Raw genomic sequence first — 17,599 nt, 5'->3', positions numbered from 1 at the left:
CCGTTTGTGGGTCTGTTTGTTTGTGATCGGGTTGGTTGTAGTTGGTATTCCATGGGCCTAGTATGTCAGCGACCTTTGGTAGGAATTCACAGACAGTTTGCAATATCATTGCACTGATAAAACCTTCATGTAAAAACAATGTGATTTTATCAACTTTTAAGAAAGACCTAGAAGTGCTAATGGAAGGATATGTGAATGAACAACCATATGCTTAAACCTTGGCACGTCTATGTTTCAGAATGGAAAACAGGGAACAAAGAGCTGATGAGGAAAAAAAACAAAAAAGCAAGGGGTCTTCAGTGATGGGTGGGCCGCTTTGTTCATTGAGTAATTGATGTGTGTTGGGGGGAGACTGCGTGAGGGTTTTATGCAAGTCAGGATTTCATTAAGACAACTGCATCATAACATTTAGGCTCTGAGCTGTGTAATGACATAATTGTTCTGGTTGTAAAAAGCAGTGAATAAAAATATGTGTCCTTTTATTCAATTAGTTCAACATTAAGGAAGATTAAGAAAGGACACCACAACAAAAGCCCAGCAGCCAACAGTAAAATCCAAGCCTCTAACTTACACACACACACCCACCCCCACCCACGCACACATACACATGACATATGCGGACATTTTAAAAGCAGGTACATCACCTCCACCAGTATCGCTTTTGATCTTCTTCTCTTTTCTTCTCAACACCCACCCTCGGTTTTTAATTTGCATTCGCAGAAGGGAGAGGGTAGAGGGGTGGGCCGCTCCAACGTTTGAGGTTACGCAGAATTGGGGGTGGGGGGGATTTGGGGGATTTCTCTCCAGCAGCTTTTCAGAGAGGGTGAGGTATCAATCAGGTGCTGATGTTACGATGATGCAAGGTTTCAGTCTACTAAGAAAAGTTACTTCTGAGGATTTGTATCAACTTAAGAGCAGTTAAAAGTCGCTATGAGTTGTTTGCTGACACATGCATGCAGCTGTTAGGAGGATGTCTGATGTTGCATTAATGAGACGTCTTGTAAAAGTATTTAAGAGAACTTGATGTCTTCTGGGTTTAAAAAACTGGAGACAGTATCTAAAATGTCGGGCAGAATCAAGAAATCAAATCATAGAAATAATTAGCTTGAATCAACCCATTTATTCTCATGCGCTTAGTTTACATCCAAGCCAGAAAGGTGTGAATGCATTGCATTTCTCAAATATATATTACATTCAATAGTGCCGCTGATTTGTATAAATATAATACAACATCAGAGTGTCATCAAATATAATTTCTTTTAAAAAGTGTAAAACTGAGGTGCTGTGGTGGCGCAGGGGCAAGGCACGGCCCACGTATTGAGGCCTTAGTCCTCGTGGCGGCGGTCGCAGGTTCGATTCCCAGCCTGGCGACATTTGCCACATGTCTTCCCCCTCTCTGATTACCCTGTTTCCTTTCAAATGGAAGCCACTAGAGCCAACAAACCCTTTTTTTTTTTTTTTAAAAGTGTAAAACCTGTAAAAGTAAAAAAAAAAAAAATGGAGCAAAATATACAGAAATTCTCAACAGTTGTACAGCATTGGTCCCAAAGCTTTGGAATATATAAACTTTTCATTTCTAAAATAAATATTTTAAAATAAAGAAGCTATACTTTGTACTGCAAGTGTGCAATCAGCCAAAGGATAGTGTTTCTTTCACCTCCAACAGCATGCATTTCACTGTTCTTTAAGGAGGGGGTAATTAACCCACAGAAACCCAGAGGTTGCTTAACTCATCTCTTATTGAATGTCTTCTTTTTTTTATAGCTAAAATCCTGAGAAATACATAAGAAATACTTTAGGAAAATATATATTTTCAAGCATGGCTACTAAAAAATTTTTTCTCAAACGGAGAAAAACGGAACATAAAGTCTAGGTCAACATTCAATGTGACAAATCTGAACCGTAAAGGATTCAGATAAAAAGGTGCTACGAGGCAAAGGCTGTTTATTTGTATTTTTTGGAGTCTTTAGCGTCTGACTCGTCTTTGGCTCTGCGCGTGCCTCTGTCACCCCTAACAGGAGAAGGGCAGTTGTGTCTGCACTCTTTGGTTGACCCACGAGTGGTGATCCTGCCTCTGTTTGATGTGCCGTTATCCATGATGATGGTTCCACATATCCGTCTCAGGGTGAGAGCGCCGTAGGAGAAACGTCCCGTAAAGAGCACCTCAAACAGGAGCCACTCGATGGGGGCGAAGGGGAAGGAGGAGGAGCCAGTCAGCATCATATAGGACTGAAGAAAAGCAAAGAAAAAAAAAATCAGATGAGAGAAGTTGCCCAAATAGTTCATTACTGCTCAACTGGACCGAAAAAAATAAAACTGTAAACGGTAAAACATTGAAATTCTAATTTCTAAGGAGATAAAACGAAATCACAGCAAAATTTCAAATAGCACAACCACTAAAGGAAAATAACATTAGAATAGAAATTGCTTGGAAGTTCTGTCAACAATAGCAAGTTTACTTTAACAATTTGGACCTTTTTGTTCTGACCACAATCTGGGTTTGATTCGAACCCAGACTATGGACGTTTCGTACCCGCCTTGACACGCCAGTCTTTTCTTGGTTTTATTTATAAAGTTGACCAGCCAAAACAGGAATTGGAACAATAATATCTGTAAATAGGATGTAACATGACATCTCAAAAAATGTCATAAAAATATTACTTCAATGCAATAGACTAACAAATGTATCAACAAGTGAAATTGGGGCGTTTTATGATTTGTTTTGTCCACAATTCATCAAAAACGCTTAACAGATACAATATGTTTGTTCAAGGGACAAAACTAGACATAACCAGGTATCAAATCAACCTGCAAACTAGTATAAGAGCCAACTGACCCAAGATTGTTTTACTACTTATTTTGAGTCTTTTCTGCACTTTTTCAAATGTTACAATTGTGTATCTATCTTTTTGTATCTTACGTTCTTCTGACTTCAGTTACATATTTTTATCTTTTTGTTTATTTATTTTTTGAGGAAAATGCTTTTGGTACGGTATTTGTTATTGGGTTTGTCGCAAATGTTACATATAACAAACATATATACAGTATATACAGTATATATATATATATATATATATATATATATATATATATATATATATATATATATGTATCTCAAGTCTTATAATTAATTAAAGCAATTTCCATTTACAGTGGTTTTGATCCACTGTAGGTTCAGGAGGCTCTTATTTATATGAGAATCTATCAGGCATGATTGCACAACTATAAAGGACCTTTTGTTTATAAGTCAGGCAATTATTATTTGGAGACATAGCTACATTTTCTAACAGTTAATCTATACATAGACCTTAGAAAATGAGTGTAAATGACTGCTTGTCAAAGTGGGTCCAAAACACCCAACTGGCAGGTACAAGTTACAGAACAGTCTGTTGATTTCAGTTACACTACCTATCTGGAAAGATTGAGAATAGAAACGTCTAAACTGCAGACACTTCTCTCAAATCGATGTATTTAGAATATGATTCCGTATTTTAACTAAACACTGCAGATCATTAAGACGGTCTCATAAAATTATGTCAATTTATAAAAAGCAGACTGCTATCTCTTCTATATCCAAGTACTAAACAAACTAACTTTAGAAAATGCACAAATTATCATTACATTCAAGCAGCATAAATGCAGACTTGAAATATATGTCTGTGTAAAGTATTAAAACCTTATAAACGATCAAGGGGTGTTTTTTCAGCAAGAACATGATGGCTGCTTAATAAGCATAAAAGCACATATTAGCGGTTAATTTCCATTAGTGAATGACTGCGTAAAGTATATGCCATTAGAAACAAAATAATAAACATCAGGCCTGGACACAGCTCTTAAATCTGATGAAACGGGCTGCTGGTAATTTGACGGATCAGTCAGTGGGAGCTAACTGGAGCAAAAGTTGAAAGAAGATGTGATAGATTTATCTGTGTCTGAGTCATGAGCACAAGTTTCCCAGAGAAGAGAAAAGTGGGTGATGCAAGCTGATGAAAATGATGCAAAAGCTCCAGCCCTGGGGTAATACGCAGCTAATGTGAGTCACCGCAGTAAAAACCTAAAAAAAAACAGCAAAGGGAGAAAGGTCATTTAAAAGACAAAACATCAAAGATCTGGCTGGAGCTGTGGCTGTGGCAAACAAAACATTTGCCATATCAAAGGTTCGCTTCAATTAATAAAAAGGAGACTGTCAAATTGCTGTTATTAGACACATCTCCCTGTTCTGCATATGACTCTCAGGGTTGAATTCCAGTAGTGTGAATACGGTCCAAGACACTGACCTTGTTGACAACAGTAAAGACGGTGTAGAAAAGCATCAGGTGGTGTTTCTCCACAGGCAGGTACTGAGTCTCCTCCAGAGCAAACAGCACCGCCCCTATCAGGGTGATCTTTGTAGGACTGAAATTGACAAAACATCACACAGAATATTCTAATAAACAAGAAAAAAACAACACATCAAAATATTTATTATCTCAACAGCAAAGCCTGCCGACACTTTAAATATATCTGGAGACACGCGAGACGTTCTGCATGCAAAATGGCTGCAAAATTACAAAAGTCCAAAACAAACACTTTGTTTACAGGCTGCCTCTTGGCTCTGCATCATCATGCAGAACATTATCTGTAACTAGAGAGTGGCAAAAGCTGGTGCTGCAGCATGAATGATGAGAAAGGACGTATTAAACACTGAACAGAACCCTCTCACAAAATCATAAACCTGTGAGCATAATTAGAGCTCATTAAGACACATAAGCACTAATGTGCATTATCGCTCTTAACTCGATTGCTGTAAGACACTTTCCAATAAATTACAGCACCGTATTGGAAAAATGATCATTTCCATTTCTACTCATTCCTCAAATGAGACGATTGGTACAGTAAGCTCCAACATTCAGGCATAACATCATGGTCACCTGCATGATGCTGTTTGTTGGTCCTGCTTTGCCCTAAAGCTTTGAGACATGGCATTTTATATAAGTAGCACGTTTCAGAGATAAACATCATAATGTGCTGTACACAGAGGGAAACGTTAAAAACATGGTTCCCATATAATGCACTCCATGGAAACCAGGTGGGTATTTATCAAAAATCTTAGGCTGATCCAGAACAGAAATCAGTCATAACTTTTTAAAGGATTGTGTAATTAATTGGCTGAAAGGAGTCCAAGCTGCGCTTCTTAAGAACTAGAACCCCAGAAGGTGTGCTGTGGTGTCTGGCAGTCAGATGTCAGCAGCAGATCCTTTCACTCTGGCCCAACTAAAAACCTAGGTGTCAGTTCAATTGAAGTGATCTCTGGTGAGGTACGAATGGATAAGTGGATGCCAATCGGACCGGACACCGTTCCGAAATCAGGAAGCAAACTATAGCGCAGGGCAACCTGAGTAAATGTGCGTGTCAAGCGATAGAGGGAGAAATGGCTTGTAGTCTTTTACCAAAGACAAAAAAGTAATCCTGCAATCGCAAAAATATTACACCACTCCATTTTTGTTTACATTTTTGCGAAGAAGGAAGTCGTGCTCATGTCTTCTTTAGACGCTTTCATGTCGCTTTATTCACAGGTTCTTAATGCTGCACCACCACATGCGAGGAAGTAAACAAGTTTTTCAAATGGTTTGGATTGTTTGACACAGTATCAAAGACACAGTATCAAGACAAGTGTGAAAGCGAACCACACCAGCTGAAAATGTAACAAGCAATTTTCCTTCCCAATCGAAAGAAGTCTACCGGACTATCAGGTGTGAAAACACTCCGAGTTAGCTATGTGTGGAAACTATCACTGATTTGTACATCATGCTGCCAGCATATTGTTATTAATGTTGACTGATTGCTCTCATCATCTTAATACTTGCTTCCTTTAATGAACTAGTTTAACCACGGTAATGAATTTAGGATTAGTTTTCCAACCTGAAAGAAGATATTTTTGCGCTTTAGCAGGATGTGTTATTCTACAAAGATGCACTATGTATTTTAACATATTTCTCTCAGATGTAGCATAAACCTCAGCAATTTAACTACTACTCACATGTGAATGTGTTAGATTGGGCTACACAGATCAGCCTTTCATCCCCACATGCATCAGCTCACATAGGTTGGACAACTTCTGACAGATACTGACCACTGCAGAGTGCCTACAACCCATAAAGACTGCAGTTTTGGAGATGCCCTAACCTATTACTACAACTACCCTTGTCAAACGCGCTTAAATGCATCTGGTGCCCTAAAACACCAGCTTTGTTTATTGCACCTACTAACAGATGAACAGATAATCCATGTTATTCCGCTGTAGTGGTCATAGCTGTGTGAGCTACATTCTTGTCAGAACTCCAGGGGTGAGTGTATGGTAGTAAAACAAGTCTGTTTTGTTTCTCCACTCAGGAAACATGTAAACACCGACCGCAATGCAAACCTGCTGGAGAAGACTTACTAGGACATCCTAATTAGCTCGTTGGTTTCTGGCCTCCATATACCCCGGACAAGCTGCTCAAAATTACTGATGAGGCCACCTCCAGCACCTGCAAAGAACAGCCATGCCTTTAAAACACATAAACAAGTACACAATTTACCTGATTTATAGTGACTTAAAAGCTAAATAATGTTTTCATATCTATCACATAAAAACAATGCATAACTCAGATCACCTTTCGCCCACCCGATGGCTATCATAATCAGCAGGTTGTCCTCGTACTTGTCTTGTGCCTGAGCAATGCCTCCAAGGATCTTCCAGGTCCTGGTCACCTCCTTCATTGCTGACAGCACCACCCTGATGGGCGTCAGAGTAGTGAAGCTGTAGACCCAGTCCATGGGGCAATAAAATATCAAGTACCTGTAGAGACAAAAAAAGCTCTGATAACTTCCAGTTCTGGTCAAAACATTACACATACTTACCATGGCAATGCATGTCTTATTAATTTTGGCTTCTTAATAATGCATTTAAACAGTTCTTTTTCCAAGGTGGAAATTGAATAAAGAACCAAACATTTTTTGTAGCCATAAACAAGTTACAATTAGCAGCGTACCTCTGGATGGGTGGATGGATGATCTTGCTACTTGGCTGTTGTTAGTTTTACTATTTGTTAGTTTTTGAAAATTAAATTGTCAGACTTTTAAAAAAAACAATAGGACAAAAATCTAATCAGAGTTATATCTTGAATCCCAGGTGTAGGGATTCAAGAAGCTATATGTGCAACTTGTTACAAAAATATTTATCGTATTAGTTTGGGTGTATGTCTGCAAATGTTAATGGAGAGTGAAGAGTGCCGAATTGCATTAAATAGATAACACATGTAATAATTATTTGTATTCTTAAAAAATTTTAAATAAATGCAGAAATAGTATTAAAAACGTAATTAATTATTTGTGCCTCAATTAAGTGTGCTGATTTCATTTTAAAAACAGATACAATCACCATCTAATAAGTCAAGTCAAAACAACTTCTTCAAAGTTTGCCATGTCTCAACATCTTCACTCTCAATACATATTTGAGGCATCATGTACAATTTAGACCATAAGCAGGTAAGGTTACCTGCACACAATAAATTCCAACTTACACGATGACTGCCGGATTATAAAAAATAACTAAGTTGTAGCATGTTGTATAATTATATAAGTTGTAAAAAGAACTTCCAAATGCATTGTCAAAAGCCCAAAATTAATTACTTTTATGGTCACGAGTGTAAACGTCTGACTAATCTGTGTAAAGTGAAGTGTTTTTACCCTGCTGTGTCAGTGAAGTACCTCTCTTTACCAGCAGAGTGCTAGATATGTGTTAAGGTGTAATTTTATAGTAAACCAGCAGAGGGAACCAAAGATTTTGTTTTCAAAGTCAGGAGACCTGCTGTGTCTTCCACTTGTCAGGCTCTCCCTGACTTAAAAAAAAAAAGCAAGTTCACCAATAGTTATATTTGTGTGTCACCTTTATCTGTCAACATAAACTTTTTTATTTCTTCCTCTTTGCTCTTCTCTCTGAACTTGCTTTGGACACATCTAGACAGACAAAAGACCGTTCTATGCACTGTTCCAGCCTCTGTCATTTACCAGATGATTGATGCAAGCAGAATATTGTCGCTGTTGGACAAAGGTCCTATTGGTGGCTCAGCCAGCATGATCCCTGTCAGTACTGCTCCCCCGAAGCAGTGCAGCATGGAGCTGAACCAACAGGCCAGGGGGCTGATTCTGGACAGAACTAGAGCTCCTGTGTAAGAAACATGAGTATTAAAGTGATTAGTGTCTCTGTTGATTAAATATTTCAACACCTTCACGAACATTTGCAAAAGTGTAAATGTCTGAGAACACCATATATTTGTTTGCAACAAATCAAGTTTAGAGCAATGTAATACTTTGGTTTCTTCGCGGCCAGATATTTGTGCCTCAAACGTCTTAGCTGCCTAAATATTAACTAGCTTATATTCCACAGGCACAGAGAACAGAGGAAGGGAAAGGTTTGTCAAACACATCCGCAGACTTTGCTCTGCAGTTTACATTTCGAAGTGCAGAGCAGAGAAATGACCTATATAGATAATGACACTGATCAGAGCACTTCCTCAAAGATAAAAAACCATCAGCTTTCTGAGTAATTCCAGCCTGATTAGACAGAACCGTGCAGTTTTGCTTTTTTCACCTGCAATCATTCACACAATACCTGCTTGACAAGACCAGCAATGAACTCAAGATTAACATATGCAAACATAGAAGCCTGGGAACTGCTCTACAGCATGCCACAACGCATTCTGATTTCCATAATCATAGTCAAGAAAAGTAAGATATTATGCAGTATGCCTTACATTTAGAATATACCGATGTCATTATAATATGATTCGTATAATACATTCATAGATCATTAGTCACTGATCTATTTAGTTTAATGAAAACAAATCAAGCCCAGAAATCAACACATTTAGACCTCAGACAGGTAGCCCTATCCAGAGAAGCTACAACCATACAGCTTTACTTGAGACTACAACGTTAATCTGAGGATTAGAGACTGATTGTAGACTCCAGGAGAGGGATATGGAGAATTTAAATCTGTTTTTCTCCCCTGAAGACTACTTTGGACTCAGTATGATTGCTTTTTAACCCTCTACTAACAATTATCAGTCAAGAGAGGCCTTTCCAGTGTGCTCCAGTAGGTGCAATAGGACAACTTTGCTTGAGTTCAAGGTCCTAAATTGATGGCCCGACATTCTTCCTCGAGGTTTTCTGTTAGGGAGCATGGTTCCACCTATTCCACCATTGCTGGTCTTCCAAAGTCCAGAAGTAGCTCCAGAACATCACACTACCACCACCATGTTTGACTCTATGTGTTATGTTCTTTTAGCTTTGGACTAGATATAACAGAGATCATAGGATCCACAGAGTTCCACTGTTGTTTCTCATTAGTCTACAGAATGGTCTCAATAAGTCTGGATATTCATCAAGATGTTTTTAGGGAAACAGAAAAGGGGCATTTGTGATTTTCTTTAGTCAGTCATGGTTTTGGCCTTGGAAATCTCCCATTTTTTAGTCTTATTGTTTAATCATGGACACTGACATTTACTGAAGCAAATGAGGCTCACGCATCTTTAGATGTTGTTTTGTGATCTTTTGAATTAATTGTTTCTGCTCTGTTGCAGTAATTATTTTAGGCAGGCCATTCCCAGGAAGATTCATTGCTGTGAGTAAGTAGAAGGCAACTGGACTTTTTTATCTTCTTTTTTCTGAAGATATATCAACTCTCAGTTAGAGGCAAAATGTTTTCAAGAATGGCTTTAGAGGCTTTTAGAGAAGAAATCCAGTTGTCTTCTACCTAAGTACTCAGGAATGTCCTGGAGGACTCAGAACTCATACCAGCATATTACTACTGATGTTTTCTCTGCAGGTCAATAATGGTTCACAGGAGATCAGTGGCTTGCAACCCTGTCCATGCTGATAGGGGTCATTGACTTACTTTCTCATCTGCTCTTGAATTTCTTTTGATTTTGACATAATTTGTTGCTTTTAGAGATCTTTAAGCCTACATTGTGTTGTCAGACAACTATTTAAGTTATTTCTTTCTTGAGCCTACAAGTCAGACAGAGTTCAACATTTTGTTTGGATGGAAAAACTGAGCTTTGTGGGAAAAGGTGGGTAATCACAGGTAATTCAGGATTTAACAAGCAGGGTAATTACAGTTTCACACAGGGCCAGAGCAGTTTGGATAGCTTTTTTTCCTTTAACGAATAAAATCTTAGCTAGATAGCTAGCATTTACATGTGTTTACTCTGACATCCCTCACAGTAAACACTAAAAAGTGGGTGTGCTTGGCCTGGTGGGAGTCTTGGTGCAGAGTGCAGCATTGTGTTTACACAGTTAACAGCCATGACGCTTTGTCACCACCTTTAGATGTGAAGCAAATGTAAATTATGCTGTCAGTGCTACAGTAGAGTCTGACTGAGCAGACAATCAGAAAATCATGATTAGCACTAAAACTGCTGGGTGCGGCAAGATCAACTCAATACAAACACCACAATACGATTGTTGTTTATATTTTCAGCTGATGTAAACTTAAAGAGCTCTGATCGGCAGGTTCACCTCAACTAGATCCTCTCTTTTGCTTAGTAGGAAACACATTTCCAAGGCAAATGAGCTATCAGGCCAACCACACTGCTGCTACCATGATATGCTTCCCCTAGTTTGTTTATCCTTTTCCTTGGCTGGAAAGAAGAGACAGAATTGTCTCTTTTCTTCATTCACTACTCGTTGTTTTGTTTGAAAGTTGGTTTGTCATCAAAACAAATACATATAATTTCTTCCATCTGAGAAGATCTTTTTTTTCTTTCCTCTTTACAATTATGTAGTACTTTGTGTTGGTCTAACACATAAAAATAAATATTAATATTTGTGCTTTTTCAAAATGGTGAAAATGATCAAACAGTATAAATACTCTTGTCATGTCTTATAGTTATTATCCAAGATCTGTACCACTTAACTAAAGACACTACAATGAATCAACTAACAGGAAGACACCCCTAAACTAAACATGTCCGATCTGCACCCAAACAGGAGCTTTCTCTGTCAGTTTAGACTGATGCCCGTGGCATCAGTCTAAACTGATTTCTCTTCATCCATCTATCTTTCTTCACTCACATGATCAGACTGATCCTGAACTCATGACTTCCATGGCCTAAGTGGTCTGTCTTTACAGCCATTAATGGATTGATAAAAAAAAAAAATCTTGTTTCTATTTCTGGCTTGAAGCAGAAATTGCTGACAGACAAATAACCACTGTTGGTCCTCCATGTCTCTGCCTCCTGCTTCCTAAACAATCCACATGTGGAAGTGAGTGTAGCTTTTGAGTTTAAAATAACTCCATAATGAGATACAGCCTTAGGATGAACTCTTGTGCTCTTTTAGAGAAAGCTTGTGTGCGTCCGTGTCTAGAAAATGTCCTTTATAAGTTTAAATAACGACTTTCTTCTCTTACTGTTACTTAAGAAAAAGAAAGTGATTTAAGGCAGGAAAGAGGACAGGCATGAAGGGCTGGAAAAGTTTATAGCATTCCATTCCTTTTATGGGATTTAAGACCAATAGAACCTGAAAACCAAATCAAACTTTTAGGAGATGTTGTTCAAACCAGCTTACTATTTTCAGAACTTTTTTCCACTAGAAATCACAGAACACAGATGTACGAGCACATTTCCCAGAGGCACCTCATATGAATTGTTTGCTTATATCTCTACACTCTGTATCTTCCCACCACTTTGAGACGGCCTGATGCCAGGAGATGAGGACAATGGGTTAAAATGTCACAGCGGCTCAGATGCTTTGCAAGGCAAGTTCAGAAATAGATCTGCTCTGTACTACAATGGCTTGCGTCTATGTTCTTGAATGTTCGTGTGTTGAAAGTCAAACGCTGGAGCAATTAGAAGCCCACCTGTCACTATAGCCATAACAGAAACAAACCCTGGCACAAGGCCTGACTTTGCTCTGTGTTGCTATAATACGGTTTGACTGGCACAAGGTTAATATTAAAGTCATCTTAGAGAGTTTTATTTCTGTTTGAGCTCAGCAAAACACCTGAACAAGCCTAATTCAAACACTTGAGGAGAAGCAGTAACTCTCTTCTTTCTTCTATTTTCCAAGTATCAACATGTGTTTGTTACTATGATCTGCTACTGTTGTCAATCAGTCACTTAAAAATATAATCAATATAATTGTTAGAGGATAAGTAGTAGTTAGTAGTTTATTGTTATAAATGTCCTACATCTAGTCCAAATAGGCCTTAGACTAGATGTAGGATCAAGCCTGTATAAGCCTACTAATTAGTCTTACAGATGTTAGATGGCCTCTAAAGCTTGGTTCAAAATATATTTAATGTCACAGATAAATATATTTAAAAAGCAAGACTGCTTGAATGCTCCTTAAAAGTCTAAAAAGTGCTTTCAACAGTGGCAATGGCTACTTCAAGATGGTCATGTTGGATTTCAACAGGATTTAAACCTGTCAGTGCAGAACGATGGTTCTGTGGAGGCTGTTTGATGTGTGCATGTATGGTCCTCATAAAAATAATGTTTTATTTCTCTTTCTGGACTGGCACACTGTCAGGAGTACTGTAAGAATCCAAACCTTAAATGAACAAAAGTGCAGCCATGCCTCCCTCAGCATAGACACCCAAGGAAGCTGAAACTATAAAGCTGACAAACCAGCTGGGTGGGTTCATAAATTTGGAGCAGGCCAGTCTTATCTGACATACCCCAGCTGCTGTGATGTTTAACACACGACTAAAGAAACCGTTGAATTACAAAAATAAAACAACACATATCCCTGGAGATAACCCAGAGAGGTGTCTTCACCTCTGACCAAAAATAATTTTTAATAAGGGAAACATGATGTCTTTTTATCTTTTTTTTTATATCTTCACTTTATAGTAGAGTTACTGCATGAACCTAAAACAAGTATGAAACAATATAAAACAGTATAAAAGAATACTGTTTTATATACACTAAAGAATGTAAATGAAAGGCAAAGCTTCTATCACATCTATAGCTCTACAAGTGGCCATTGTAAACACATAAATGCAGAAATATGAAGGTGAATTTACAACTTGCAACGCATTTGGGAATCTTATCATTAAAATCTCACAGTGTCATCGCAAAATTAAATAATAATCAATTACCGAAAATATCTGATTCTAACACGAACATTACCAGATTATCATTTGTTATCTATTTCTTCATTCCTGTTCATGACAGAGCTGGTGCTAACTGCTAACATTTTGATCTGCCAAAACGCTAAATTTACCTGAAGACAAGGGGAATTTTTTGTCAACTTTATGGCCTATTAGGTGATGTTTTTAACAAGCAATATACCAAAAAGAACTACTGATCTGATATCAGGGAGATTGCGAATTAGCTCGCGAACCACCTGGATTCCATTACAAATTACAAAAATAAACTAGAAATAATAGATACAAACTAATTTAGCAATATGATTGCATTTTTAAAAGGTAACTGTTTATTCTTGTAGTGTGTAATTCTTCAATGTTTTTAAGGTTAAAAAGAGGATTTTTTTACAGTCAAGCTGCACAATATATTGAACTGCTGATGTCAGCGCAACATCAATGTGTGCAATGTTACAACTGCAAAAGATGAAATATTTTGTAGGCTTTAAAATTGTAAGTGCCATATATTCAAACTGTGCACGTCAATAACATATTTGGTAAGTTATGTTACCAAAAATAATGTACTTTCCTTTTATGGAAAGGATGTACTTTCCTTTTATGCTTATAATCTGATTTTGGCATGGGTGACTAAGAACCTCATTCTCAGAGAGATTTCTGGCAACTCTGATGAGCGAAAAAAGAAAAGCTATTGTCAATGCAGATATTGTAAACACAGTATTCAAAAATATGTTTGGAGTCTAATACCATGCAGGTCTGTTCAACAGCAACAAAGTTACTTTTTGGCTCAATAAAAATACTATTACAAGTCACTTAATTTGCATTATTTCTAACCACTAGACAAAACACTGAGCAAACACAATTACTGAATTTGAACTATTAATATCAACATTTTAAAATATTTTACAAACTAAGCATGTTTTTATGATTTCACAATTACATATTTTACAAGTTGTAGTACAAACAAAGGAACATAAATCACAATGTAATTTCAGCTTATAAACGTTACTGCAATATTATTTCTAAACTCCACATGCATGACCTATCGTTGGTATCTCTGGAAAGTTATATTTAACCTCTTTCAGAGCAAGTCATGTGTTTTTACAGATCATTTGAACATTTTGCTAACATACATGTATCTCCAGCCCACTAAATACAGATTTTCTGCTAGCAAAGGCCTTCATCATAAAGTTGCAATCAAAAAAATAAAATAAAATAAAATAAATAAATGAATGAATAAATAAAAAATATCCTGGAAATCTATGGGACATAAATGGGACAAAATATTTAGTCATTCCAATAGCTGGAATAATAAACTTTGTAAGAGAGACCGGAAGTTCTTTTCCGGTTTAAGATTGAAAAATAACAAAAAAGTTAAAATATTCTCCCTTTCTTCTATAAGCTTCATAAGATAAAACCAACGAGACATAAACATGAAAAATAAATATTAAATACTTATTAAAAGTGTACACTGCACAATGAGGGTGATTAAAATAAATAACAGTCAGTCCGCATTCTAACTGCCACAACACCCGCTGTGTTTGCTTACGTTGTTGCAACACTGAACGTTCAACGTTAACATGTTACAGCTGTTACACTTTAACTTATAAACTATTTAAGTATCAACACAAGGACAACTATAGTTTCCAAACTTTATAAATTATGCAGACGCTCGAACTTTTCACTCACCTGGCTGCTCCCTCAAAGCCATCACCGACACGATATAGTGCGCGATCTCAAAATAAGGAAACATGGGCAAGTTTGCCAGTCCATCTGACAGTTCGTCCAAGGACGACATGTCGAAGAAACTCATCTTTGTTGCCTGGTCGAGAGCACTACGCTATGCTAGTTAGTTAGTCTGACCCTCGGGTGGAGAAAAGGCACGGGTCCAACTGAGAGCATCAAGGTATTAACACTTCATCCACGGTCTAAGAGGTTTGACACAAGCCAGGTGGCACACAACAGCTGTGTGTTGAGGATACGCTTCTGCCGAGTGGCTCACAGCTGGCTAGCTGAGTTATGGGATCACCGCTGGTCGCTGGGCAACAGCTTGGCGTTGCCACGGGACGGTCATCAGCGACGCTGTCATCCGCGCATAGACGGAATTCCTGTTTCGTTCTCCGCCATGCTAGTGATGTGGCGGGCGGAGCCAGGGCGGATTGTCATTGGAGGATTACAGCCAATCAGCTGCCAGGGGGTGGCTTTGCGAGGTGATGGAACAGGATATGAAAGCCTTCTGTGCCTGTTGTGTTTATTCCCACCTGCAGTTGCTTGGCATTACGATCATCTTATTCAAACTATAATCAATGTGACATGATTTGCTATTAATGATACAAAACTGCTTTGTGTACGGTAAGACCATTACAAGACGATGGTTATAAAACCTTGAAAAATAACTATATGGACAGGCCGAGTGCATGTCACATAAGTCATGAAGTGGAACTAATGGCTGCTATTAAAATTAAAATGGACAAATGAAAACTGTGGATAAAACATGTAGCTAATACAATAAAAAAAGCATTTAGAAGAAATTGCCTTCAGTTGAGAATTTCAGGATTTACTTTGCTATATTTAACTGTTATATAATCTATAGTTTAGATAGTGTTCTTTTATTAGTAGCATACTAATAATTTCAGGATGTAGCCTACTGTCAGACGGGACAGATTCCTTTAGAGTTTTATATTAGATTTGCTTCAGAAAAGGGGCAAATTGGATTGGCCTTTTCTTGTGTTTTTCTTGTATGTATATGTAAGGTTCTAAGTGTGGTGGGAAAACTAATACCATGAACACACCATGTCCACCAAGTGGTGACATTACAATAATGCTGCAACCATAAACATTCTTTGGAATGGCTTCACTAAAAACATATTAATGAGTTAGAACAGCCTACACATGAATAAAAATTAATGATCTCATAGTTGACCTTGATCAATTTTTAATAGGAGAGTTGGTGCAAATCTCAGTTTATAGAAGTAAATACAAATGCATGCTACAGGTTTCAGCTTCTTTTGTGCAAAAAGAGTTAGAAGAGCTGTCTCAATTTCCTTGGATTTCACAATTGTGCAGCATTTTGTGTTGATCTTTAATGTCAAACCCTGACAGAATATGTTTATTTGCGATTGGCATCTACCAAAATGGGAACAACATAATATGGTATTCATATAGGCCTACACACACAAATAAATTAATTAATTAATAAGTAAGCAACAAAACAAGAATGTCTACTGCATCTAGAGTCATAAAAGTATCATTTAAAATTCCCCTGCAAGCTTTCTTGTGTGTCAGTATTTTATATATTTTGTGTACGTTTAAAAAATAACCAATTACTGTTCACTGAAAGCATTAGACAACTTTCTATCAGAGGATGTATCACCCTGAAATTGAAAACAAAAATAGCATTTTAGTTGAAATACATAGCAGTCTGCTTTTGGCCTAGGGCAGCTTTGGATAGACCAAATAAAAGAACAAAGCAGGATATAACATGTTTTAGGTGCAGCTGTAGCTCAGTCTTCTTGGATGACTAATTTTGACAAATAGAAACTATGCTATCCCAAACCCTCAAGATTAATTTGTATTAATCTCGAAAGCAATTGAAAATTGGAAAAATAACAAGGCCTTTAAAAATAGGTTTTACTCTGTGGTTTCACATTAGTTCTCTTCATTTAACAGTGCAAAGAAAAGAAGAGCTGATGTAGCATTTCTGAAACCAAACTGACCCACTTGTTTTGCGGCTTGAGCTCTAAAGAAAGTACTTTCTTGTGTTTTTCTGCACAATCATAGTGAATGCAGTTAGGATTTACTGCAGCGCCAAAACCTTCTCCTCATAATCAAACAAATAGAAGTTGCAGGATGAGAATCATAATAGGCAGAATTGTGAAATTGTAGACATGCCATACTGCATGCAAACATCTGTGGTGATTCTGATGTCACGTTATAGCCATGGGTTAAATGCTACAGAGCTATTATGAACTGCACTATTAGTGTAAAATCTGCACTCTAATTTACTTTGTGAGCGAGCATGACACCTACTGGTGAATTTGCCTGGAAGCACATTTTGAAACCTGCAAAATATTTGACATCCTGTAATTCGAGGTACATTTTTACAGGAAGAAGAAAAATAATTAACTTATTGCTCAATAGAGCAGTAAGTTTCTATGATCCCTCAGTGTAATCTCATTCACTGCTTGCAAAGTTTACACATTTTGTTTTCTAATATTTAACATGGTTCCTTGAGTTTATTGCAGATAAACTATATGATATTATAATTATTTAGAAAAATCTTACAATTAAACATTTTATATTTTAAAATGTATCATTAAAGCATCCAACTGTACACATTTACACCAGATGATAGAGGCTTATCTGTGTGCATCTTTATTGACAGTTAATTATTAATCATCAGAAACATTTGATGTTTTTTTAAGCATTTAGAAAATACTTTATTACTTAAAATAAACTGTAACAATTAAA

General features: G+C 37.2%; 1 protein-coding gene across 1 annotated transcript; it reads right to left on the bottom strand.

Moving 5' to 3' along the window:
- Window positions 1-1,480: 1,480 nt before the first annotated feature.
- Window positions 1,481-15,272, bottom strand: tmem38b (transmembrane protein 38B). The gene is made up of 6 exons (XM_032570835.1): window positions 14,819-15,272; window positions 8,032-8,188; window positions 6,636-6,820; window positions 6,422-6,509; window positions 4,278-4,395; window positions 1,481-2,229 (listed from the first exon to the last, which is right to left on the bottom strand). Exons 1-6 carry the CDS (start codon window positions 14,940-14,942, stop codon window positions 1,945-1,947), a joined length of 957 nt encoding a protein of 318 aa, XP_032426726.1. The 5' UTR covers window positions 14,943-15,272; the 3' UTR covers window positions 1,481-1,944.
- Between the last annotated feature and the right edge of the window lie 2,327 nt (window positions 15,273-17,599).

This window comes from Xiphophorus hellerii, chromosome 8 (genome assembly GCF_003331165.1).
Source record: "Xiphophorus hellerii strain 12219 chromosome 8, Xiphophorus_hellerii-4.1, whole genome shotgun sequence".
In the NCBI taxonomy this organism is placed as follows: domain Eukaryota; kingdom Metazoa; phylum Chordata; class Actinopteri; order Cyprinodontiformes; family Poeciliidae; genus Xiphophorus; species Xiphophorus hellerii.
Note: the sequence above shows the minus strand (reverse complement) of the source record. Positions and strands in the feature narration are given on the sequence as shown.

What these genes read in the sequence shown, in the direction of transcription:
- tmem38b (XM_032570835.1), bottom strand. Translation starts at nt 14,942, where the DNA reads ATGAGTTTCTTCGACATGTCGTCCTTGGACGAACTGTCAGATGGACTG. An exon ending in GGCTTTGAGGGAGCAGCCAG is followed by an intron (nt 8,189 to 14,818) that starts GTGAGTGAAAAG and finishes TTTCTTACACAG; the next exon opens with GAGCTCTAGTTCTGTCCAGA. An exon ending in CTGCTTGCATCAATCATCTG is followed by an intron (nt 6,821 to 8,031) that starts GTAAATGACAGA and finishes TTGTCTCTACAG; the next exon opens with GTACTTGATATTTTATTGCC.